Here is a 26,483-nt window from a genome sequence, read left to right on the forward strand (position 1 = left end):
CACTTGGTTCTCCTCCATGGGCCAGACATACACTGATCTCTAGAGAAGTGGCATGAATCCTTTAAGAAGCCAGGAGTTGGAGCGATCATTGGCCTTTGAAAGGGTCTGATAACTGGATTTTCATCTCTGATTACTGATAATGTTTTTAATTTGGAGCCAGAGCTGTTCCCTCTGGTAGTAAGTAAAGTTTGAGCAGGCAGGGCGTGCTATTATTCTAAAATGAAGTTCAAATTAGATTTTGCCCAAACAGGTACAGAACCAGGAAAACTTGGCTTGTTAATGCTATACTTTTGGCCAAATGTTCCTAAATTCTTGTGGGCTTTCACTTTCAGGAGTTTTACCATATGTGAGTAACCACCTGAAGGTTTATTTACTATTTTGCTTGAAATCCATTCACCGTTACACTTGAATAAATTTGTTTTACTGCCGTAAATGTAAAACTAGTATTACTTGTCCTTAACTGGAGGTAATAAAATAAATACAATAGACAAAAGTTACTAAATTCTAGCTAGATAATATTGCTTGCCACAGGTTCTGAGCCCAAGGCCTGTATCCCTTTAATTGAAAGGCAGATTAACCTGGGCTGAAGATGTGCTAGCACCGCACCAAAACTTGCCTTCTGGGAATGTGATGGATTAGGAAAACAAAAAATGGAGACTCCTTTTTCCTTGGCTCGGTAATCGTTCCAATGCTTTTGATTCCAAGTGGTACTCAGCCTACCTTTGAAAAACACTGCCTTTAAAAAAACTCATTCCTTTATATTCAGTGTGAGGAATTAAGTATTCGGACTTGTGTGAAAACCTCTCAGTAGGATGTGATCAGAACACCACAGAGGAAGTAGATGGCACCGTCCCTACACCCAAAAAATGTGTCATCTAATAAGGGATGGAATAAACTAATATGAGAAGATGAATGTATAGAAGCACGAGTTCCAAAAACATGCAGTATTTCATACTAGAATGCGAGCTGTGAGGAAAGGAAACAGGTCTGTGTGTTTTGTTCACTCGTGGATCTGTTGCTACTGCTTGGCACCCAGTAGACAGTCAACAAATACCTATTGAGTCAAAGACTACAACCCCATTCTAGTCTCCCAGTGGTGATGTACCCTACGGTTCATGGGTGGGGACTGGATTGGTGCAGTGTGGAGAGGATATGGGGAGGCAAGATTTGGATGGAATCTGGAGGTGATAAGAGAGCATGCATGCACACGCACTCACTCACACTATACCACACACAGTGGCTCGGATAGTACATATGAAAGCAGTGGTTCGTTTGACTAAGGTTGTTACCTTAGCCTTAAAAAGGCAAACTACCTCCCATCCCCAATTGGTGTACTCCTTTCCCCAGACCTAAAGCCATTCCCCTTCTTGTTTTATAAACCTCACATTTCAGACTGATATACACCCTGGAAAATGAGTTGTTTCAGCAAGATAAACCATCTTCTGTTACAGGAACAGCACCTTCTATTTCTAGAAGTGCAGATGTGACATTCAGAGAAACCCAGCTTTGTTTAGGTAGGTGGTTAGTTTACAGGTGCTGCAGTATTTCCTCCCTTGTTAAGGAGGGCTCCTTAAACCTTTGCAGCTAAGCTGTGGTGCCATTTTCCACAGTTCCCTTTGCTGGTTTTGTTGTTGTTAAATGGAATCATTGCTCCTCTGGTATTAATCTGCCATCACACAATTTGCTGGTCTTATATAGCAAAGTCTCCGGTAGTATTTTTCAAGAATAAACAAGACAGGCAGACCAGCAGGATTATAAATGTGAGGCAATAAGGTGGGAGGAGAAAGTGCTACTGGTCTTTCTCAATTAGCTCTGCCGTCGCGCACATGACCACGGGCCACAGGGCGGGTCTCTCCATGAGAGGGGAGGCATTACTAAAGAGGCATCTCAGCTTCACACCGAAGGGATCTCTGGGGGCCGGCCTGAAGGCGGGGAAGGCTTTGCTCCAGCTCCAGCTGCACGGGCTTTGCGACAGGCTTCCATTTCCAGAAACATGATGCCAGGATTTTGGTTTGGGTATTTCCCACGTTGGTTATGTGATACTAAACCTTCAGCTCAGTTATACCCGGAGAATGTTTCTCAGAAAGCTCATTTTTTGTCTTCTTTCACACGAAGGCTTATTTTTAAATATGGCTAAATACGAACGTAGGCTGAACCACGAACCAAAAAGCAAGGTATGAACCTTAATGTACTGAACCTCAAACCTAACCTCATTTTTTAACTGAAATACACGCCCCCCCTTTTTTAAACAACATAGTAAAGCACTAGCAGGAACCAAAAATTCACATTTTCTAAACTAGCAAAGTCAATACCACAAAATAGTTTTAAACTTCAGCTTTGAACTAAAACCTCATTGAGTCTCTACCTCCGATGAACCTAGTTGTTGTCTCTTTTGGGAAGGGGTGTGCTCTGGGGCTCAGCTCCTGCCTCTGTTCGGTGGAAAAGGCTGAATTTCCATGTGAACTAATGAACTCATTCATGTGTTTGTCTTTCAGGTTCAGTATTTCTTCAAGATCTTGGATAACTAGCAGTAGAGAAAGCGAAGAAGTCACAGGCTGGAGTATTTAGACAAGAGTGAATCACGCACATGAGGAATGTGTTCATTCTTTTATTGTCCATTGTTTTAACCTGACTGAATACAAGATCAACAAGAGCACTGTACTCCTGGCAATTATTATATATGTTAGAACATGGATTTTGCACTGTAGACAACATTTAACACCAGTCTATGGGGTACTGCATTGCTTTTTATAAAGTCCAAAATAAAGATTTATTTTCAAACAAGTGACTTTGGTTTATTTCATACATTACACTTTTTCTTGCAGAAAAAAATAAAATTGTACAACTGCATAAATATAAAATTCTTCCACCATGAAAATGGTTAAAACATTCATAAAGACACAGCACCAGCATGTGATGCCTCCAGAGAAAGGAAAAGAGGAAAGTAAAGGAAAATGTACAAAGCAAATGAATTAGGCCTGTCACCAGCCCAAGTGACAGGCAATCCAGATCTCATACACAGCTTCAGAATGTACTGGAGGACAAGGGAAGAGATGTCAAGACGGCATTCAATACAAAGCACAACACAACCCATCACCTTTTTGTATTTTTCTGTAGTGTCACTTAAAATTTAAAGGGCAGTTCCCCCATGACAGCCCACCCCCACCCCCAGCCCCAGGAAAAAAAAAAAAAAAACAAAACCAAAAAACAAAAAGTAAAGACCTAATACCACAGGAAAAGACTATGGAGTGTGTTAAAAATGCTCATTGATGGGCCATTATTTTTGAAAGAGCCAAACCAAAAAAAATAATAATAAAAAGTAACATGCCAGTTTTATTCCCATTGACTATTTACATCTTGGACAACAAACCTCGCTCACATAAAGTAGAAAACAGATACAATAAAACATGGCTTGAAAAATGACCAGAGTGTGCACCTACAGTACTGTACGCTAAATCAGATACACAGGCGGCAATACTCAGGGGCCAGAAACACTGCTTACTACGAGTCAGTTACGGAATCATAATTTACAGTAAAAATGGGCACGTCCCAAGGCTCAATTTTTATTTTCTCTTTTGTCATTTACAGTAGAATAAATATTTTGTTGCTATTGCTACACTTTAAATTTACATTCTAACCTATTAAATGCAGAAAGCTAGTGTAAAGCATATAGATTAAGTGTAGGTCCCATACGTATGACAGTTTATTCAAGACTAGTAGGTTTTTGTTTTTGTATCTTTTTTAACTTTTTAAATGGCTAGTGGGAAAGATTTGTGCTTGAGATCAGCTCTTAACTTCAATTTTTACATCAAAGCGTCCCTGAAAACGGTCTTTCTCACTGTACCCAATGTTATCACCGTACGCCTTACACTCGATGCGGATTTCAGTGTCCATGGTGAGGTTGGTGAACTGTACGGCCAGCAGCGGCTGCAGGTACTTGGGCTGCAGGAGCCTGCCGTAGTAGGGGTAATACTGCAGAGGAAATCCGGGGTAGCCGCCCAGTCCAAAATACTCCACGTTTCCAACTTTATCCTTATCTTCGTCTCGCTAAAAACCAGAGGGGAATGAGATGTTAATGGCTTGCAGCCCAGATCGCTACTTGCCGTGACAAACGAGGCTCTCGATCCCACAGAGCAGTTTGCAAACCGCTGCTGCAGGGAGACCAGTGAGCCCCTGATGCACCCGCTCAAAGCCCCCCCAGAAGCAGCTGAACGCTAACCACTGGAGAGTCCCGCGGTGGTACCTCACACAAGAGCAACCAGCACACACTCAGTCTAACCCCTGGCAGCCATGGCAAGTGCTCATAAAAGCAAACTGTTCTCTTTGTACAGAGTGAAGGCAAAGGCCAACCAAGCATTTCTCCAAAGCCAACACACCCAGAAAGGCACCCACCACTGAAAGTCAGAAATCCACTGGTGGTGGTCCAGTGGAACCAAGCATTTCTCCAAAGCTAACACACCTAGAAAGGCACCTGCAAATCCACTGGTGGTGGCCCAGTGGATGGTACTTCAGCCATATTCCTTCCAAAAGTCTAACTAATTGCCTTTCACTTTCTTGCATCCATTTCTTGGTGCCCGCATAAAGCAGCACGGAGTAGAGATTCCCTTTCTTTATTCTGCCCTCTCTGTAAACAGTCCACTACAAACCTATCTTTAGATCTAAAGGGAACATGTACTATTACCTTATCTTTCATTATTTTTTATTTTTATTTTTTCATTATTTTTTAAAGAAAAGCCAAAACCACATTTTTGTCAAAAAAAAAAAAAAAAGTTGGCCTTCAATTTTGAACACACCATGTGGGCCAGATAAGCACTGTGTGGGCTAGATAGAGTTCACCTCTCAGTTCTATAAACCAATATTCCCGCTAATTAAATTCAGATAATTCAGTTTCTTGTTCTGGTAGAGAAACTGACATGTGGTTTTAGCCTTGTTACATCTTTCTCTTAAGATGTTCTAACCCCATATAGCTATAGCTCAACTGCGACTAATGCCTGGAAGCCACGTTTCTCTTCTCCCATAGTCAAGTTTTACCTCGAACTGAAAACAGTCTCGCCTGTACTCCCCCCTCCCTCCCCCACCACCCTCAGTAAGAAGCGTCTCCTTACCTTGCCAGTGCACTGGACCGGCAGGACGTAGGGACTATACTTCATCATGGGGTAAGCCTCCAAGGACTCATTCTTGGGAGGCTAAAAACAAGAGCCCACACTGGTCAATAAGTTTGTGAGTAATTTTCTACATTCCTGATAAATGAAGCCAGCTTGTAGCATAAACAAGTACACACTGGTCACGGAAAGTCAACTGAAAGAACACTTGTGGGTAACAGAACGAATGACTCCGCTAACCAATCCAGGCTGGGACTTTGGTTGAAATAAAAGTAAGTGCCCAAGTTCCGTGAGGCTGCAGGTAAGCTGTGACGCAGCCCAGCACGACAGGGCACTTCTAATGAGCTCTCCTCCAGGACACTGAAAAATAAAAGCCAACCCAGCACAACATTCCTCGTTTGCGACGATTATTAACAATTAGATGGAAAAGTTGGTTGACATTTCTGTTTTTATAAAACCTGGGCTTTCCTCCATGAAAAAATAATGCCATCCTTTTTTCTCCAGCAGGCCTTCTTCAAGTAGGCTTTTTTTTTTTTTTTCCTTTGAATCTCTGAATTTCCAGCAGAGGCACTGCCATGTAAGGAGCATCTCCAATTCAGTTAAGGAAGTCCAATATGTAAAACAGCTCAAGACAGCAAGTGCCCTCAAGGCAGCAGCCCCCTTCCACAGAAGGGACCCAGAGTACACTCTCAAAGTTATCGTTGTGGTGAAACATCTAGAGGGTTCCCTCCTGCAGCGCTGGCGCAAATCCACCCCAGAAGAGGTGTGATGAACACCCTTCCCTGGAAAGACAGCCACTTGCTTGCTTACTCAGATCAGCGTAGCATGTGGGTCTTGACACGAGACCATCTAACCAAAGTCAGAGAAAAAGGGCAATTCTCTGTATCAGTAAGGAGCTAATATGTTTGACACTCTTTTAAAATACAAGAAAATGATCATCAAGATCTGACTCTTAGAATGTTCTACCAGCAACAGATTTATCTTTAAAGATACGGAGAGAAAATACCAGAATCTATCCTGAGGGTGAGGAGGAAACAGGCATATTGATGAGATGTTGGAGTACCACAACCTCGGACAGAAAGAATTCTCACAACAGAGCAGGGGGCGGGGGGGGGGGGGGTTGGGGGTGAGGTGGTGGATTAGACTGTGGTGATGGATAACCAAGTGGAGATCAAAGACAAAAGGAAACAAGGACAGAAAAGAAAGAGTAGCTGAAATCATCACTCAGCAGGCACCTCTACAGATGTGGGTAGAGATGAGAATCACAACAGGACCACCCCTTGGGGCAGAGGGGGAACGGACAACTATCACTCAGTCCCTATGGAGAGCTATGACCACAAGTGAGGGCCTCAGAGAGCAGAGACCGGGCCTCGTCTTCCTTCTGACCACCACACAGATCCCTTCCACGGCCAAACAGCTGCTTTGTCCAGGGGAAGGGCTCCTGGGCAATCCGAGTATCAACTCTAAGTGTGACATAACGGGTCTCACCATCTCTCTTCCATTCTATCCTAACTTCCGTGGAAAGAAGATTACAGTTCTGTGGAGAGAGGGGTACGTTCATTTCTGCAGGAGGGCTGTTCACGGCTGCCGGCCGGGCCTCCATCCATCCTGCACACCCACCCAGTTCCGCCTCGGGTGGCCGGAAGGGAGTTCTGAGGCCTCCTCCAGTTATGTTAAAACTCTTCGTCACTACATCAATTACCTGTTTTAAAGAGACTCCTGGGTAACAAGCATTGTGGAAACAAGTCAAGAGCATGCGGCAGAAAACTAATGAACAAAAGAGCCAGATTCCAGAAAGGAGGTTAAGTTTGTTCCTGTAACTCAGGAGACTGTGTGGTCAATCCCTGTCAGAATGGAGAACCTGACTCGGAAGGGCTGGGTCCGAGGGTGACTGGGGGCCCTGCGGCAGCAGCCTTGCTTCAGGGAAAAGGACGGCTCCCTTTCCCACGACCAGAGGGAGAACACGGAAAAGCCGGTTTTATGAAAGCAGAGGTAACATCAATACGTGTTTCCTTCTCTTAAACGATTACTCTCATCTCACCCGACGGCGCAGGACGGCAAGCGGCCACCGTTCGGTGATCGCAAGGAACGTTCACCCGCTCGGCGGCGAGAACGCCCAGAGCCAACACCATGGTTATCAAAGCTCAACCTGAATGGCGTTCAGCTTCTACTTTTGCAATGAAATCGTCATCCAGTAAAAAACAAACAAACAAACAAAAACCTGTGTTTTCAGATTACCGGACAATTTTTTAAAAGTACTCTTGGGCTCCAAGAGTACCAAAACCTGACTGAGACTCTACATGCAGACAGTTTTTAAATTTGGGAAAATATCTTCTTCTGTTTTTATTTTCGAAGAGTTCATGTTGTAGAATGACATCACAGAAGTGTTAAGAACAGAGCCGCCGTGGCTCTGCCCCTCAGAATTTCTCTCACTTTAGGAAAATGAGATAAACGACCTAACTTTCAAGGATCTCAAGGCAGACACAGAAGTTTTCGAACTTTTCGACTTTTGACTGGGTTTGAAGTCGCCACTGAGTATACTTTAAATCTTCTTTACAGACAGACTCTCCTCACACCAATTAGCCATTTCATCCAAATGAGAAAAGCTCTTCTACATTCTAGGGTTTAAAACAGGACTTGCCTTAGGTTTGAAGCCCAGGACTCGGTTGAGCTTTATTATGACACATGGTTTGCCCTCTCTGTAGCCGTAAGAGTCATCGTTTATTCCGGAGCAATTTCCCAACCACTCAAGCTTGAACCTGCAGACTTTTCGCTCTCCTCGCTCATTGTTAAATTCTCCTCGTTCTTTGATTTCGCTGGGCACATCTGAAAACAGAAAACACCGTTTTCACTTTGTACCCACAATTCCTGAGTGCCCCTGAGGGAGGAAAGGGAGCATTCTTCCTTCTCACAGTGACCCATTCTAAGCCCGTGCTGTTCTGCATTTAGTGCATGGTCTGAATTAAGCAAGGATTTCCAGCAAACCATCTCTGGTCCCCTCACGGACATTAAAAAGGTATTTTATCGCCAGCAATAGCTATTTATGATCCCACACCACGGCTTCTCAGTACTTGATGATCCACACGTGATGTTTGGTCTGTGGCAATATTTCTCTTCCCTTAAATAATGGATGACTCAGCTATTTAGGAGACTGAGCAGAAACCCGATCGCCTGTCATGAGCAGCCTCATCGACACAGGTCAACACCAGCTGAGCTCATTAACAGGGACATTATGATTAGAAGCCAAATTAAAAGGACTGCCAATAATTTTCAGAACTGGAAGGTTTTTGGTCAGAATTGCCTGGCCACTGCTAGGCCACTGTCTTTGCCACTAATTAGCATGTTAAAGAGTAAGGAAAGAATTATTTTCTTCCTTTTCAGCCACCGTTCAAGGTTTAAAAAAAAACTTTTTTTGAATTTTTGCCTTTGCAAGCTATGACTTCTTATAAGCATTTGTTCAACTGAAAAAATTATATTATAGTAATCTTGACTCATACCTCATAACAAAGCCAGAGAAATACAAGAAATAGAGAATTCAAAGTTAATTCAAAGCATCCTGCAAGAAATTGAGGCAAATACCATAATTTGCATGTATTTCTAGGGTCACAAAATAACTATTTTCCCTTTAAATGGTAAAGGGCCTCCATTCAGTCCCTCTCCAGGGAAGCGATTCACCCTAATGACCTCTTATACAGGCCTTTTAATTACCGCAAAGATGAAAACCTCATTGAAATCCTAATGAGAGAAATCTAGTGAAAATGTTTCTTCTAAATTACTCTTTTCAGAATGACTTAAAATGGCAATTCACCCCATATTATGATCAAGCAAACAGGGCCACATGAAGAGCTGGTGTTGGTAAATGCTTGAACTGAGTCAGAAGGACTGATGTCACCTGGTAACTCAGAGATCTTGTCTAAGGAGGTCTGAAAACATGGCTGGATAATGCATACTCCAGGCAGCGAGGAGGAAGGTATGTGTTCCTGTCAGCGGTCAATAAATCCAAGAGCCGCCCTTCCTTTACCATCCGTTACTGAAATGCTGAGCTGCCTGAGACATTTCACTATCCATCCCAACCAGGGGCTAGGAAGGTCTCTACCCAACCAGAAATCATCTTTTATCCATATCCGTGTAGCTAATCATGCCAAGGAGCCATTATAATGAAAGGTCCTGTACACTCTTCCGAAGGGGGTGGAGGGGGCACAGAAATCTGGAAATATAAACAGTTGCGTTTCTCAAAATCAATAGATGTAAGAGAACCATAACTGTAATTGCAGTCTTCGAGTGTGAGCAGTAAAAAGCAAACGTGTCCAGGAGTGTTTCAAGTTAAGCAAGACACTTTCCAAATGCAGATAATCGTTAACACTTGAGGCGACTTTGTTTCTTCCATCACATTTCCAAGCCTAAACCATAAAGTCTTCTTGCTTTAAAAAAACAAAGACAAAAAAAAAAAACCCATCCTCTCAATATGGCCAGACTTCAATTATTTAATTATTTGAAGAGTATCTTTCAATCATTAAATAGCAGGTAGAAATGGGAAATAAGAATTAACCACAAACATCCAAAATGAGTCTACTTACTGCCACAATCTTCAAAAATCATTTCATCCTTCTGGGCGGAATCTTTGTACTTTTCCAGGAACCTAAGTATGTTGAGCACATAGGCCTCATAGCTCTTGGGATCATTAGGGCGAAAGGAAATTTCGGTCTTTTGGATCTGAGGAATCTGTGTTAATCCTAGACAGAAAGAACAACACGGCAAATCGTTAGTGGGAACGTAGTCAACCAAGATCATTCAAAGCAAGTTCTCCCATGTACAAACGTGCTTCGCCAATCCCACCTACTAAAAAGAACGGGTTAAATTCTTGCTCTCTTGTGAAATCACTTCTCTGGCATTTAGATTAAGTACCTAAGTACCAATGATGGTGCCTTACTATCATATATCATTTTATTTACCCAGCACCACTTCACGATAGGCATCATCTCCATTTTATGAATGAAACTTCTTGCACAGAAAGGTTAAGTGCTTGGCCCAGGGTTACAGAGCAAGTGGTAGAACCAGAATTTCAACCCGTGTACACTGTACTCCAAAGCCTGTTATCTTTCCAGTACTTCCATATGCTCATATTAAAAACAACTGCATAGCTTGCTAGCATTTCTTGCAGGTGGCTTTCCTTTCCCTAACTGCATGTAAGCCTTGAGCACAGAGGGTTTTTATACTTTTTTTTAACAAGTTGATGACCATTCCAAACCCTACAAGACTCAAGTCTACTCGAGAGAGGTATTTCTTTGGGTCTTTAACCCAAACTGGATGAATTGGGATTTATGTACAGTTACCATTCCTGCTTTCCATTCCAAAAGCAAGTCAAGTGCCAGCCAGTATAAAATTCAAAGTAGGACTACCTCAAATTTTCATTCTTTAACCAACGTTTTAGATTCTTTAATTTTCAAAAGCCTCTGCCATCACAAGATTTCCTAGATAGATATTTGAACACCACCACACAGCCCTATACATAGGGGCAATGGGTGGAGACTTGATCAACTGCCTTCTAGTCTTAGATGACCAGGTAAGACACAAGTTGCCTGGTTAAATTTAAATTGCAGATAAACCATGAATCAATTTTTATAGATGTCCCATGTAATGTTAGGACATACTTCTATAACAATCAATTCATGGTTTATCTGATGGTCAAATTTAATTAGGCATCCTGTATTTTATTTGCTAAATCTCACAACCCTATTCTAATCCCCACTCCAGACTTGGTGTTGGGCACAGAAGGCGGCTCATCCCCGCGGCCCCTCAGAGCACCACCTTCCCCAAGGGGCGCGTTAAACCTGCCACTGTGTGGGCTCCACCCCAGACCTGCCAAGTCAGAAGTGCTACTGATGTGACTCGAGAATCTCTAATGAGCCTGAAGGGTTCCCTAAGCACTCTTGGGTTAAGAACCACTGCTCTGGGGAGTCAGAAGCCGAGGGTGGCGATGCAGTGATGCAAATATGATGAAGACAAGGACATAACTGAAGTGATGACAAGAGAATGGTGACTATTTAGCAGCACCCTCCGTGAGGCTGGAGGACAGGCTTCGGTAGGGGCTGGGCTCAATGGCTGCTCTTTTTTCTAGTGATTAAGGATGGCTTTGAGCTTCAAAAGTGGTTAAATAATGAAGGAGGCCCAGCTTTAGGGGGCTTGACAGGTAAGTTCTTCCATGCCTGCAGTTCTCTAGAAGAATGGAGAAAACAGGGATAAAGACAAAGACCGTGAGGGTCTGGGACCAGGCAGAGGGGCTGCCCTAGACAAATGACTTTACAAGTGACATGAAGAATCATCTCAAAAAGGGTCACGTAGGACCTGAGGAATCCAAGAGAAAAAAGCTGTCAACAATGACGGAGAGGAGTCAAATGGGAAGTACCGGGATTTGCTCTTACAAAAATCATCATTGTTAAAAATAAACAAGGGTTACTACAATTAAAAAATACTTTTTAGATGCTCACAAACCCTAGAAAATTGTTTGTAGGACTAATGCAATTTAAGTATACCCTGAACAATCTTTTTCTAAACATCAAGTTAGAAAATTGGCATTGTGACCATTTATAGCACAAGGAGACAATAAAATAAAAATGACAGATACCTGAAAAAATAAAACAAAAGTGAGTAGAACTTTCCATTGGGATTTCATGCTTGAGAAAGTATGGAAAACAGGACTCCCCATTGAAACGGGGAAGGCTGGGGTGGGGGGTGCGCATTCCTGGTTTGACTTATAAACTAGACATTTAAGTCAAGGTGACATGCCTGGACCTGCAGAAGGGCAGAGGCAGGCCCAAGGCCAGAGGGTTACAGAACTTAGGAGGATGGGGTATTTTCCTAGAATAATCCTGGAGTCCGCAGAGAATGAAGCCTGATGGGCATGCCCACCAGGGAGCCCGTGCAGGGCAGACAAAAATGTCAGAGGCAAATGCCTTCAAAATCGGTCATGCAGGTTTGCTGAAATCTACCTCAGGTACTTTGTGTGACCGGGGTGGGAGTGGGAGCAGAAATGGACCAATAACATGTATGTGTGCAGGGTGAACAGCGTTTCCAGGCTCGGGGAGAAGGCAGGAGACAGGGCAGAGAGAAGATCCCTTGTCAGAAAGCAAGGAGAGCTCTCACCCAGCCTTCAGGAAGGGGGTGGTAGGGAAGAAGCTGCCGGCCGCCCTAGGGGTCACCAGCAGGATAAGCAACAATCATGCCAGCTGTGGTCCCTCAGCAGAGCAGACAAAACAACAAAATGCTAACAAAATGTCCATGAGCCCAAGGGAGATTTGGAGAGTCTCACCCAGTGACTTCAAAAGAGGAGGGCGAACCTAGAAGGTTACGTTAGAGTAACATGGTAGGACCTCAACCACAAGGTGAGTGTCCGGCTTCAGCTGTCCAGGCAGCCCCTCCCGATCCAGCCCCTTCTGAATTCTCTCTTCCAGGGGCCAGTCGAAGACCAAGCTTCCATCTCCCGGACTGGATGATGTACTTCTCAGACTCTCCCAGAGCAAAAAGGACAGCAGGGAGAGGAGGTGGCATTATGCAGAGTGCTTTTCACTCCCTTGAGCTACCAAGTCCAAGTTCTCCACTATTAAAAGTGACCAGGTGATGCATGTGGGACCCCCAAGCATCAGCACCCTGAGTCAGGGCTCTGGGCTCTGCTAGTGAGTGCATCTTTCAAGGGCCTGAGAACTGCGGCCAAAAATAAGTTCATGCCCACCCAGAGACAAACACGTGATTCCCATTAGCAAGCACCTCTGTGGTTAAGAACCTAATCTATGGAAATAGTCGGCATTATTACTGCACTCACAATGGTTACCACTGGCCCGGAGAAGCTCTATACAGTTGGCCTCGTTTCTCTCTAGATCGGGGGAAGAAGAAATAATGAAAACCAAGTAAGTGAATCAATTTTCACCAATTTCCACCCAGGAGCCCAAATCCTTCAGTAAGTATGGCTCACAGTCTAAGCCCCACAGAGCCTGTATGTTACCACGTGAGAGAAATGCAGTTCGAAGATGCTTGAAGAATCATGACTGTGTTCAATACAGAGAAGCATCAGAAACTATGGGACTGAGAAACCAAGAGTAAAAGAGACAGTTAAGCACAGGGTCTTAGAATCCTATGACTTGCTGAGCTGGATTAGACCTTGAGCCAAAGCCACCGCCCTGTCCTTTCCATTTGAAGTGACACAGAACCTTGGGAGAGGGAGACCAGGAATGACAGACCAACCCCAGGAAAGTCAGCCATGCTTTCCTGTCTGCTGAAGTTTACCTCTGGGGTGTCTGAAGGATCCTGAAGGTGTAACTACCGTAAGCCTTAGTGACCACTTTTATCTTTTAAGATACCCAACATGTGATCTAAAGATTGCTTCCAGAAAAAGAAGCATCCATGGTTTGGGTTCTGGTCATGGCGTCAGCTCCTCTCTCTAAACCCACAGCTACTGCAGCATGTACATACATACATGAATACCCAGGAGCCACCCCGTAGTCAAGTCTGGACACAGCCTCCTTGGTGAGCATATCTGCTCTCCTTCCCCCATGTCTGGGCAAGGTCTCACTCCATCCCCCAGCAGCTCTGCCTCCCCTTTTCTTCATCCAGAGCCTTCTGGCCTGAGAAGTTCTCTTCCTGGACACTCTCAGAGATCAATCCCCTTGCCTATTCTGCTCTGGATCATCTTAATTAGGAGAGTTGTCTGATGAGATCTTTTCCAAACCATTAGGAAAATTCCTCTCTTTTTTTTTTTTTAAAGATTTTATTTATTTGAGAGAGAGAGAATGAGAGACAGAGAGCACGAGAGGGAAGAGGGTCAGAGGGAGAAGGAGACTCCCTGCTGAGCAGGGAACCCGATGCGGGACTCGATCCCGGGACTCCAGGATCATGACCTGAGCCGAAGGCAGTCGCTTAACCAGCTGAGCCACCCAGGCGCCCAGGAAAATTCCTCTCTTCAAAAGTAATTTCCGTAAAGCAATTATATACACACAAGAGGCTGATGAAGGACCCTTGACCGGATATCTAAATCATTTACTTTGCATTTTGAGACTAACGGGAAGAGACAGAAAGGAACGGGATCAGATTTGGCAATTTTATTATTTTGAGTCCACACAGATTTCTGCAACTGTGACACTCTGCCCGGGCCACACAATCCCATCTTGCTGACCGGCATCCTCATTAGTCGTGTTCACATGAGAATGGATACTTTCAGCTAGTCCCTCTCTACATTGCCCACTCCTTAAAGTTGTTAGTCATAACTTTAGACAAGGATGAGCTTTGTTTCCAGTGGTAACTCCCAGAGGCCAAAGATAGCATAACACCCAATCACTGGCTTGTGTTCTCAAATTATATTCCAGGAAACAGATATAACCTTTTGCCTCGCCAGTGTTCTGCACTTGAATTGACATTCACCATGCCGAGTTCTATACAGCTTTGCCCTGGTAGGGCCATTTCCCTTAAATTACATTTCGCTTATTATTTAATAAAGCCACCTAAGCGGACTGAAATCATAAGTGGGATGTGAAATTTTAGTACTGGGTTTTTAATGAGGATGGCATCTTTACAAAGAATTTGGGGTTTAAAACAAACAAACAAAAAAAACCACCTCTTTGGCTTTGCAGTTGCCTTTTATAGTTACATTTGCCTTTCCTTGGTCCCCCATCTCTTGAGAAACAAAGGAAAACACTCAGGTTTTGGCTTTAGTAGCAGGTGGGGGAACTAGCAAGTAAAGGAGGAAAGGAAAGAGAAAAGCGAGGTTTTTCACTAAGAAGTACATTGTGTCCAATTAGGTTTATAATGTAGCGAGTTTACAATGCCTCAATTTACTTGTGAGTTTTAAGTATTTAAACTAGAACGTGGCCATTATAACCTTGGAACAGTTACTCAAGTGAATCCCAAAGCACAGCTGCTCGTATGGTCATTTAATACACCCCTTAAGTCACCAGACCAAATACTCTAAATAGGCATCATTTTCCATAGAAACCTCCAGGAGGGTACCCCTGATGACTAATAAGGGCACCCAAGGCAAAGAAACACAAAGGTAGCCGTGCACACAGTACACACATACCATGGATGTCCTGTCCAGTCCAAGTTGAAAAGTAATTTGCAATTAAAAAAATTGGGGGTATGATTTTTATAGACACTCCTACACATCTATGTGTACAGATACACACACACGTCTCCCCCCTTCAAAGAGCCAAACCCTACCATTTCACAGTGAGCTTTTCTGTTCAAGGCCAAACTGAAGAACAAACATACACAGCAGATTCAACCCATCTAGATACAGAACATAACATCTGCTAAGTGACCAATAACCTGAAACAAGACGCCATATCGTACATATTGGGTAACGTCTATTCATGAATGTATGTGGGAAAAGCTATACTTTTCTGGTTGGAAGCCACTAGATAATGGGCATGCCTATTCTCCTTCATCCCCTCAACTCCGCCGTAGTCCTAGCTGCCGTCAGATGGGCCCTCAGCTCGTGCGAACGTGCCAATAAACACACTGAGCGGCCCCATCCTGCATCGCGACAGCACATGGAGGCCACGAGGCCGTGGCTCCTTCTACAACATCCTCCAGAACAGAGTGTACACAGCAAAATTCTCTAAAAGAAATCTCACAGATTCAGCACTTTCTCCCCATTGTCCTTCCGTGGATGGAATTCGTTACCCAGTCCTAGGTGTCAGAAGTCTCTGCTCTGCTCACTTACCTCAAAGGAGCAGCCAGAGTAAGACTCATTTTTCTGGGGCTCCAAGAACATTTTTAAGTTAATCATTAGTCTTCCTGTGTACCCAAGAGCTAACTTATTAGTTTTATCTTGGTCTTTACAAATGAAGAAATAGCAACATGGTTTGGTGAGCCGCTGACACCACACAGCAGGGCTGGGGCACTCTGGAGAGTAAGAATCTGTGGAGCTTGCCGCCCTAAACCCTTCACCAAACTACAGGTCTGGACAGTAGCTTCTGGAAATCCCAACAGCCACCAATGCTAGCTCATCGAGAGCCACCAACTCTGGGAGTAAGCTGGCAGGATCCATGAAAGGATGGGAAGAGAGAAGGAGGGAGAATGTGAGGGGCAGCCCGGTCTGGGGAGCACTGAGTGCTTAGCATGTCAGCTCACACAGTACAAATCAATGGAATCTAATGGAAATAGCAAAGGAAAAAAAACAAAAACAAAAAAACAAAAAACACCCTATTGGCACTTTGAAATAACAATTCTTCCAACCTAGAAGGCAGCCAAACGTTTCCAATTCTCCTTTTAAAATTTAAGTGGGAGTAATATGAGTGTGATGGTTTGAGAAAATAAGCAACTGAGACAGATGTAATGATTTCTCAAGAATTTGGCTTAATTACACTGAGACTGGAACTATAATGCCTTGTACCCTAATGGAAGACAAGGTATTTCCCTCTTATAGTCCAGATGAAATCAAAACTGCCAGTAGTGCCAGTGTGGTCTGCTGCTCTGCACCCCCCATCCTCCCTCCTCGAGTCTGGTTACCATGGCACCAAGAATATGACCCGCCCCCCCCCTTTTTTTTTAATTTATTTATTTTAGAGAGAGCGCGCGAGCAGGGGAGGGGCAGGGCACAGAGAGAGAGGAAGAGAGAATCTCAAGCAGATTCCCTGCTGAGCATGGAGCAGGACACGGGGCCGATCTCACAACCCTGAGCGGAGACCAAGAGTCAGACGCTCAACCGACTGACCTGCCCCGGTGCGCCAAGAGCACGAACCTTTTATTAGTTCTTCCAACACTGCGCCATCTTTACTTCAAAACAAAAATATAAGCAACCCACAACCTAAAGAGGAAGAACAGGAGCACAGGTTCATACCTGCTCAGCAGGGAGCAAAGTGGCTGGGAATCTCCCCTGGGTGTGCCAACTGACATGCAGTGACTTCCATGTCACTCCACTGTGGCTCAGTGAGCAGGGGCTGGGGGAGGGCGGCCCGGGCAGCGGACACTCTTGCATGACAGTGCTGGGCAGGCAGCGAGGCGCGCGGGGTCCCATGTGCCCCCGGGCCTCTCCCAGCGTGGCGACGGCAGCTTCCCCCTCCAGGTCCAAGAGTGAACAGCATAAGGAGAGATGCTGCCAGCCACCGCAGGGGCCTTCCCGAATAGGGACTCCCAGGGAGAGAGCGTGGCGGGGCTCACCTGGCCAGGGTGGGTATGTTAAAGAGACAGACTACGCGACAAATCCAGTGTCACTTACATTTACCTAAAAATATCTTTAAGCGTGTTTCCTAACCCAATTTCTCCCAAATGCTTTCTGTGGTAAAGCCAAGATGCTATTCACTCCATGAAAATCGCTAAGTGTACAAAGCGTCCCTGCTCCATCATCCAAAGCTCACAGTCTAGAAATACTGAATTCAGTCCCGGAAAAGAAACTGCTCCTTCCAGTAAGAAGAGAAGTGGCTGCTAACAGCTGCCCTTTGCTTGATGGCATTAGCCTTGCCACTATTCACTTTACATACATTTATCATCTCCTTAAGTTCTCACGGGGTCTTATTCCCATTCTGCAGATGAGAAGATGGAGGCATCGTGAGGTCAAGTAGGGCATGGAATGGTGGGGAGTGTGTCCAACTCCAAGGCTCCTGCTTTTCCTTCTCAGGTCAGCTTCACAGTGGACACGTGTACAATGGCTTACAAACTCGGGGCTGCTTTCATATTTACGTTAAGCCATGTCACATGGCCAATAACCATTCCTGAACCACAGATGTAACAATTTGTATGTTTCACCTTCTATCGCAGTGGAAGCGAGGGCCCTGTGCCCTCCGAGCTGAGGGGGCGATATGTGCACCACCGTCCCAGAGCAACAGGACACTGTCAGGAGGATCAGGGCACCGACACCACCGCCGCTCAGGCCCAGAAACTGGAGGTGATGCCTTTTTTTTCCCCTTAAATTTCACTTCCATTTTTGTAACTTAGTCCTTTCTCAGAGACTTTTGTGTTCAGCCTATCCGCTTATCCAGGATTACAGACAAACAGACCCACATGTACCGCACCATCGCCCCTGTTTAATTTGGCCACCCACCCTTGCACGTGTTATTCAGAAGAGATCTAGTTACAAGGTGTGCCCAGAGTGCAAAACGCAGTCAAACCCCAGTCAGGCTGGGTCTGTACTCATGCCCCCAATTCAGTTAATAATAGCATTACTAAGTGTTCCAATCTTTAAATGACATATCGAGTCTTTCACGCTCAGTAGCTTCATCTGACTGAAACATACAAGTTTCCCTCCTTCGCTTCCACAAACATGGAAGCTTGGAGATACAATGTGGAATCGCCAAGGTGTTCTTCCACAATGTGTTCAGTCCGCAGACTGAAGGAATAGCCTACCCAAAACACGAATTCTTGAGATCTGTTCTGACAGATCCCAAGAGGAGGGTCCAGTGAGGGTCCCTCTGAGCACCAAGGGACAGTCCCATGCTGCACTTCGTGGCTCTGTTCACCTGGCCTCCCTGCTCCAAGGCCACCATCATTTTCAAATCAAAGTCATGTCCCTTGGGAGGGTGAGAGCAAAGGGTCCTCTGCCCAGACTCTTCTGGCAAGGTGGTGGATGAGGAGAGGAGGAAAAAGAGACATTCGAAGACAAAGAACCCAGGCAGCAGGACATGGAAGAGGGAGAGCTGAGGAAGCACTTTTCCTGTGACTCGGGCCAAAGAACAGGAACGCATATTTCCACGATGAGCCATCAGCATTCCTCTGGAGAAGCGACGGTTTGTCAGGTCAGTCCAACGGCTGAGGACACTAAATATAGGTACTGAGAATGTGTCTTTTAGGAAAGAGCTAGAAGGAACGGGGGTGGGGGGGGAGGCTGGGAGAGGGGGTGGGAAGGGCTGAGCACCTCCACCAGATTTTCTAGGCAAGGTCACTGGCCAAGTCCCCACTTAAAAGGTCTGGCACTTCAGCCTTTTCTTTTCTTAGGCTTTTCTCTTTGAAAGTGGAATTGCCCTTTCTGCAAAGAACACGAAGAAATTTTTTACTTTTATTAAAGGCTGACTCCCCACAGTTTATAGACAAGCAGCACAGTTTTATATCGAGGAAGTTAAATGCCTGACTCTTCGGCTTTGAGGATATGAATTATTATGGAAGCGGCATCATGATTAAAGAACAGCTTTTCAGAGGCTAAAAAAATAGAAAGATCTACACAAATGTGAATGACGACTACTCACACTACCATAAAAATCTAACAGAAGAGGACACACTGGGCTTCGCTGTCACAAAAGCCAGCGTATGACCTGTTTACTTAAGGTCCTACGTTGCTCTGTGCATACCAGAATTTCTGCTTCAGCCTTTCCAGAGACCCACCTCTTCGGGGAAATACTTGCTGGAAACTGCAGATTATTAACCAGGTTAAAGCTGTTTTATATACTTACATGTTTGCTTTTTTCCCACTTCCAAAATCCCCTAGATCTAAATTCATCTGGCACTATCCAGGGTTTCCTTACAGTGGAGGACCATGGGACCTGAGGCTAGGGAGCAATGTTCGTTCGCCATCTCCATATTCTGAAGATTTTCTTCTGAGCCTTTCACACCCGCGCTAGGAGGCAGACACAACAAGTTTGGGACAAGCAGCCACACTTGAGTGAGGCCGCCTGGTGCCGTGATCCAAGCTGCTCGGTGCCATGAAGACGGCCTCAAGACTGTCACCTAAATACAGCTGTTACGAAGCCGTTGCCAGGGAAAGTGGAGAGGGGACACGTCATTGTCACCCCCAGTGGCAGCCTCAAGGTCATTTATAATGCAGGAAGCCGGAACTCATGCAACACTTCCTGTCTCTAGGTCCTCCTGACAATGAAGTTTAGAAGAGCCAGCGAGCACAATCAGGTTTGCGGCTGCCCTGCTGTTCTGTCCTTCTGTCAGTGTCAGGCGTTAAGGGCACGGGCTTTCCCCAGGGTTCAGTGACTGGAATGGACATGCACAAGGCGCATGGGGCACGCGTGCGGCATTATTTTCCTTCTGTGATGACCTCTCCTTGTTCATCCCAAGTTTTCAGAGCTAAAGGAGACAGTGAAACTGCAAAATGGGTCTAGAAAGCCGATATACGAGACTCCTACTAAGCCAGTGGGTACAAACACTGAGACGTGAGAAGAGAGCGCGCCGCTGTTCAAGGTCAAACTAAGTCAAGCTCAGTCAACAGCAGGTGGGAGAACGGACTCCTGGAGCCATGGCTTCTCTCCCTTGAGTAATCGGCCATGTCAGAGCTTCTCATCGTCCCTAAAAATAACTTAATCTTTCAAAACAGGAGCTGAAGTGGGTTTTTTTTTTTTTTTTAAAGAATTTATCTGAGTCACAGTCCCCTCGAGAAAGTGAAAGACGTGCCTGAGCTGGAAAGGCCCTGTAATGACCCCACTAACCAACCCACTGGGCAGTAAGGGTGCCTCATCAGGAGGCACAAGCTGGTTGGGTGCAGGCTCGGGTGCCGGGGGAGACCAGGGTTTTTCACCCTCGTTGCAGAGCGGTAAAGATAAGACATCTGCAACCCCCGGAGCTCTGTCTGCAATGCGGACAGGAGAGCTGGCTATAACCATGAGCAGCTCCCATCTTTCCTATTAAACCAGGCTCAGTTTACTACTGCATTACAGACAATTCTCAGAATAGTGTTTTTCTGGGTGAAAAAGTGACACCCATTTTACCTCCCGAAGAACTGAATTTATTCCCATTCATGTTACCTGGTGGGGCCACTCGGTCCTGGTATGTGGGCTTGAATTCGCTGATGGTGAGCAGCATCACCTGGATGGTCCCAATGAAGATGCCAGCCAAGCAGCCGTAAAATATCACGTAGAACAGAAGGATCTTAACTGCAAGGAGCACAGACAGAAAGACAAGGCTGTGATACAGTCACACACTCAGAATGAAAAGCTAACCTTCTCAGAGACAAAGGGACTTCCTTAACTGACTTCCCTTCCAGCGGGTCTTCAGAACTTCCTTTTCCAACACTGATCCAGAGCATGAACCATACTCCCACACAATGGGGTAAAAACGAGAGACGGGCAGTCCTCCATTACAATGTGTGTGTGTTGCGGGGAGGTAAGGGTAAGAGGAATGTTCGGCTAGAACTAAGGTTATTTACAGGAAATAATTGTACTGCCTAAACAAAAAAATTTTCATGAAGATCACCAATAAAATCTAGGGACATGTTTGTGTGCTTACGCAACACATTGCAAATATTACAATATACTCCCTCAGAGACAGACGGAGGTTTTCTTGCCTTGTTTGTCCCCTGACATCTCAATCCTACAATCCAAGCCCTGCTGCTTCTTCAAATATTCGAGTGCCTGCAAGTTTTTATGCTGGGCCAGAGCAATGAATGCCGAGAAGCCCCGGGAAGCTCTTCTGCTCCTTTCTGTCACCCCACCTCTGACATGTATTAGGCACTGAGCACACTGTGTTTTTCCTTCAGGGGCACCAACGGAGGGGGAAACAAAAGGAAATCTTATAGTCAAAATGACAGGCATATTTTTATTTCATCTTCTGCCTGGACCCAGAATACTGACTGGCTTCACGAGCTGTATTTTCTTTTTCCCACAGCTAGCAGGAAAGCAGGACATAGGCTGAGCTGGCTGCAAAAGCAAAAAACACAAGAAGCTAAGCACCACGAAGCGCACAGACGGGAATGAGGCTATCAGTTACTGGTCTACGAGGATTATCCCCCCGATTAGCCGCATAGTAACAGGCTGTACTAGGCATCGCCCGGCAGCCCCGTGCCAGTCAACATCTCCCTGCGAACGTAAGAACAGGAGCAAGTGAACCGTAAGGTTATCAAGTCTGAAACAGGACTGCACGAAGGAGCCTTAGGTTACTTCTAAAAAGCTCCAGATCTCATGCAGAAAATGCTGGGTCCCGGGGGTACAAAGTACAGAACAAAAGAGCGTGGAAAGGAAGTGTCTTGGTGCATGGTGGAGGGATGGAGGCAGAGAGTGGGCACACTGTTGCAGGAAGCAGCCGGGTTGCCTTTGGCATGCATTTAAAAGCCCAGCTTTCCAATCAGCAAATACACAGTTCAGGGAAATCACGCTACAAGCACCAGTAAAACAAGCCAAATGCACTTAAGACCAAGATGCTTAATCATAGTCCTTTTCCTCCCCTATCCAAAAAAAGAAGGAAAAAAGTAGGAAAAAGGCCAGGACACGAGCCAAAGATAGGGAAAAATGGAAGACTGTAGAATCCAGAACCACAGCTGCCCAGCTCAATCACTGCCTCCCAGCAGGACAAGGGTTAACTGCTGCATTCTGTCTCCAAGTAGCAGTAGGCAAATGGTAAGGCTGTGACGTCAAGAGATCTGGAAAATTTTTCCAGTGAATGCTAAGAGGTGCAAGAGTTGGTAGAGCATGGTCAGAAAGAAACTGGTGTAACCTCCCTTTTTGTCTGTCCCCCCAGTCTTGGTGCTCTTAGCTTGACCACACTTGGCTCCTCCAACAACCGGAGCATTTTTATACTCGTTCCTTGGACTCCCGATACCGAATTCTAACAACTTAAGGTACATAATTGAGACGACAATTGAAAATACAAATAGAGCAAATGGAAAAATCAGTCCTTTTGCGAGCACACTGATTAAGGCCGAAGAAGATACAGCCTTTCCATTCTGCCTGACACTGTACCCTAAGAGAAATGAGGGACTTTTCTCTTTTGCTCCAAGATGTTACTTAGCAAAATCTCCCCAGTGACAGCTGTGAGGTCAACTGGTTAGAGGAACATGAACATCTGGCAGGACCTATGCAGTGGACTCACCAACACAGGTTACCAGGGGCTGCTCAAAAAGAAAAGCTAGACAAATTGTACCAACCGGCCAGGGTGGCACGGAGGGTAAATTTTAGAGGCTTTTTTTTTTTTTAACTCTCCAGCAATTTCTCTTCCTTTTAAAAAAATGCAAGTAATATAGAGGTTTTCCAGTTAGGAAAAAAAAATGAGTACCCTTCAAAGGGTCACAGGCAAAAGGAAAGACTGGCATCCTGGCCCAGCAGTAAACCTAATAAAAACCTACCAATGCCTGTATTAACTTAACAAAAAGGTGAAACCTAATAAAAAGGTGGAAACCACAGGTGATTTGCATGCTGCCATTTCTCCAGCAGGTGACAGGCAAGGCTCCTGCGTCCATCTTGGTGAAAATCTACCTATAAGCAAAACCGAGCCAAGGGCAACCTGCCCTCGTCCCAAGGGCATTCATATTGGGCCCAGTGCTGCAAAGGTAGCATTTCGTCCGTTGGAGACAGCAATTGCTATCACTTTCTCTGATAAGAGAGGGTCTGTCGTTTCTTACATTGCCAGAGAAGAGGAGACAAATTGGCGTGAAGCAAAACCTGAATTTTTAGCCCAGCACCTGTACCTTGGAAAAGAGAAGCAAAGATGAGACAAGCACACCAATCCCGATGTCTGCATTCATAAATCAGTGTCTTGGCACCTTGCGGGATGTGCTATCAAGACACCAATATTAAGACACACAGGCACATGTGCGCTTTCTCTCACATTTGGAGGTGCTGCCCCATTAAATGTCAGCTTAAGGAACAAATCTTCCTATACTGCCTTACCTTCTAAAGTAAATATTATTCTGGAATTGGAATGAGGAAAGAAATCTATTTTATGAAAGGAGAAAACACTAGAGGGCAAATTTCATAATATGCCTGGCGTCCAGGCAGCCCCTGGCCTGTGACAAAACTGGGACCAGACCACCAGGGCTGGAGCCCCTTGTGCATCCGGGAGAAGGGGACCCGTTCCGTTCCGCAGCGCACCACCCCAGGACTCACTCAAGTTACGAGAGGAGTTGCTAGGAGATCGCCCTGGCCAGGGGCCGTTAACCCTACACACACCCTGAGTTCTTCAGGTTTTCCCTTCCATGTTGAGAAAACCGAGAGCTATCTTTATGCACGCGAAACTATGGCAAAAATCCCACTGAAGAACAGAGGCCCCCCAAAATAAAATAAAATATAAAATACGAGCCAAAAGCCATCACTTGAAAGACCTACATTTAACATGATTCAGGAATACCTATGTTTCCCTGTAATACCTTGGAATGCCGTTTCACCTTGACTAACCTTGAAGTGTGATGCATTATTAACCCTTTATTTTTCAATCAAGAGAGCCCCAGTAAAGGCTGCAATTTTTTTTCTTTGCAAAAATCATATATTCTAGCTTCTTCCAATTCAAAATGTCAGCCAAGCACTATTTCCCTGACTCATTCTCCTGTGATGGCCACAGATCCTCCCAATCAGGAACACTGCATCAGCCCCTAGCCAGGACTCCCTCAGTGGCTGCAGTGGTGGTGCTAGCGGTATTGATGATGATGATGGTGATGATATTAGAGAAGGAGGGGGCAGTGATGCAGGAGGGGGGAGTTCCCTTCTTCTCTCTCTTCCGCAGTCACGACTCTTATAGATTTGCCTACAACTCTGCCCTTCAAAATGACCTTTTAAAAAAAATGTCACCCTTCCGGTGAAGGGAGACAGAAATCAAGGTATCTAATTTTCAATGAGGGGAAAAAAAAATTCCATCCAGCCAAGCAACAGGCTGCCCCAAATCCTGTAAGGTGAGCTGCATCTACCTTTAAGCCATTTATTTCTTAGACTAACCCTTCACGGTAATCAACCCAACCTACTTATTCCACATCTGTGTGTGTAGACACTGAAAACACCCAGACTTTACCATGTTCCGGGGGCCTCCTGGGCCCCTTCTGGGTTATAATGGCTCTAGGGGAGGTCACTGGGGAAACTCTGGGCATAGCTAAGAAATACTGCAGTGTGGACGGATTCTGCTCGCCCCACCACCACCCGCGCCTTTTGAGGTATTTAGACTAGAAAGGTGCTGTAACACACATCGCCTGCATCCGATCCGATTACCCCCATGAGGTTCTCTCATTGCCTCAAATCTCATTTTTTAGGGCTTGGGACATGACTACAGGGAGAGACAAATCTAGTCTCCCGGAGCCGGACCGTTCCCGGGAAGGAAGGGCTCAAGCGATGCTCGGACAGATTGCAAATTACCAAAACAAGACCTTGGCAATCTACATAATCCTCTGACCGGCAAGCTCCCGCGCCCAACCTGGGGGCTCCTCATTCCACACCGGATGACCAACCCAGGCTGGCACGACCCGAGCAGCGCCCGCTGCCGACCCCGCTCCACCCCGGGCGGCGGGAGGCTTGCGGAGCGGTCCGCAGAGCCTGCGCAGGGATGCGTCGCCCCGGACAGACAAGGCGCTGTGGGGTGTGGGGAGCTGCGGACCCCTTACTTACACCAACTGCCACCGGTCCTGCCCAAAAACTCCTTTTTCTCCGAGTTCCAGATGAATTTCTTCCAGCTGCCCTCCTCCTTGGCTTTTCCGCGGGCCATGGTGGCGGGTCAGCGGCTGCCGCGGGGGCTGAAGGTGGGTGAGTGCGGCGCGCGCCCTCGCGTCCTCCCGGGCTGCTGGTTGGCGGCCCCGGCCGGCTCTCCGCAGGCTGCACCCGCCGCTGCCGCTGCGGCTCTCCGAGTGCCAGACGCGCGCCGGAGGGGCAGAGGCAGGAGCGGGAGGAGGGGGAGGTGGCGGCGGGGGCGGAGGGCGGAGGGAGGGGCCGCGCAGGCTGGGCGGCTCCGAGCCCCGCACCTATTGGTGGGCGCACGGCCGCTCGCGGGCTCTCCTTGGTCCGCCACGCGCTCCTCTTGTCCTTAGGGGTTTGGGGGCTCGGCGAAGCCGCAGCTGCCGCTCCGGCTGCCACTGGGGCCGCGTGTTCGGCCCCCGCCTCCTGTGACCTCTGCAGAGGCAGGCAGGGGGCAGGAGAAAGTCAGAGAGAAGGACGGACAAACGGACAGGGGACGGAACCACGCACACCCGCCTCAAGCGGAGAAATTGGCGGAGTGCACGCCCTACCTTTACTATATACCGCGCCGGGGCGGCCCGGGGTCCCGCCCACCAGCGGCCCGGCTGGCCAATCGCAGGCGCGGAGGGGGCGGGGCATAGGGCCCGAAGGGGCGGGCACGGGGCTGGCACAAAGGAGCCGCGGCGGCGAGTGGGGCGGGCTGGAGAGCGGGGGCGCGAGGGGCGGAGGGGACGGCGACGCGCGCGCAGGCAGCACTGCGCAGCCCCCTCCTCCTCGCTCGCGGTTGGACGCAAGCCCTCCTCTTCCGTAGTGAGGTGCATCGCACCTGTGTCGCCCGGCACCCCGCAGACGCCCGGGGACCCCAGTCCAGCTGGCCTGATCCGGACGCTCCCGGTCTTCCCCCGCTGCAGGTCCACCCCTCGTACGCCCTGGAGGGGTGGGGGGAAGGTCACTCGGGGACGCCTGAGAGTCGGGGATTCTGCCTAGCTCCGCCCTGCCTCTCCGCTCCTGCACCTGCCGCCCCCTGCGCGCTCCCCGCCTCTGCGGTTGCAGTTCCGGCCGGTCCGTCTCGTTCCAGCCCAGCCCAGCCCAGCCC

At 46.6% G+C, this 26,483-nt stretch overlaps 2 protein-coding genes across 3 annotated transcripts in view; one reads left to right on the forward strand and one right to left on the reverse strand.

The window, feature by feature from the left end:
- NME7 (NME/NM23 family member 7) overlaps positions 1 to 2,784 on the forward strand; it is a 314,736-nt gene extending 311,952 nt beyond the window's left edge. For both annotated transcript variants that reach the window (XM_028123018.2, XM_028123020.2), the window contains one exon: positions 2,496 to 2,784. In XM_028123018.2, the coding sequence (XP_027978819.1) occupies positions 2,496 to 2,528 (33 nt within the window). In that variant the 3' untranslated portion in view covers positions 2,529 to 2,784. The remainder of the gene's footprint in view (positions 1 to 2,495) is intronic.
- Positions 2,785 to 3,313: 529 nt separating this feature from the next.
- Positions 3,314 to 25,607, reverse strand: ATP1B1 (ATPase Na+/K+ transporting subunit beta 1). The gene is made up of 6 exons (XM_028123021.2): positions 25,325 to 25,607; positions 20,771 to 20,899; positions 9,680 to 9,835; positions 7,744 to 7,928; positions 5,106 to 5,186; positions 3,314 to 4,047 (listed from the first exon to the last, which is right to left on the reverse strand). The coding sequence occupies exons 1-6, from the start codon at positions 25,419 to 25,421 to the stop codon at positions 3,784 to 3,786; spliced, it is 912 nt and encodes a 303-aa protein (XP_027978822.1). The 5' UTR covers positions 25,422 to 25,607; the 3' UTR covers positions 3,314 to 3,783.
- Between the last annotated feature and the right edge of the window lie 876 nt (positions 25,608 to 26,483).

The sequence above is a fragment of the Eumetopias jubatus genome, unplaced genomic scaffold (assembly GCF_037043125.1).
Source record: "Eumetopias jubatus isolate StellerSeaLion01/CBP00866 unplaced genomic scaffold, mEumJub1_p1.0 scaffold_12, whole genome shotgun sequence".
NCBI lineage: Eukaryota > Metazoa > Chordata > Mammalia > Carnivora > Otariidae > Eumetopias > Eumetopias jubatus.

Coding starts and splice junctions, on each gene's coding strand:
- ATP1B1 (XM_028123021.2), bottom strand. CDS start 25,421: ATGGCCCGCGGAAAAGCCAAGGAGGAGGGCAGCTGGAAGAAATTCATC. Junction 9,836..20,770: donor GGACCGAGTGGCCCCACCAG/GTAACATGAATG, acceptor CTTTCTGTCTAG/GATTAACACAGATTCCTCAG. Junction 4,048..5,105: donor CGGTCCAGTGCACTGGCAAG/GTAAGGAGACGC, acceptor TCTGGTTTTTAG/CGAGACGAAGATAAGGATAA.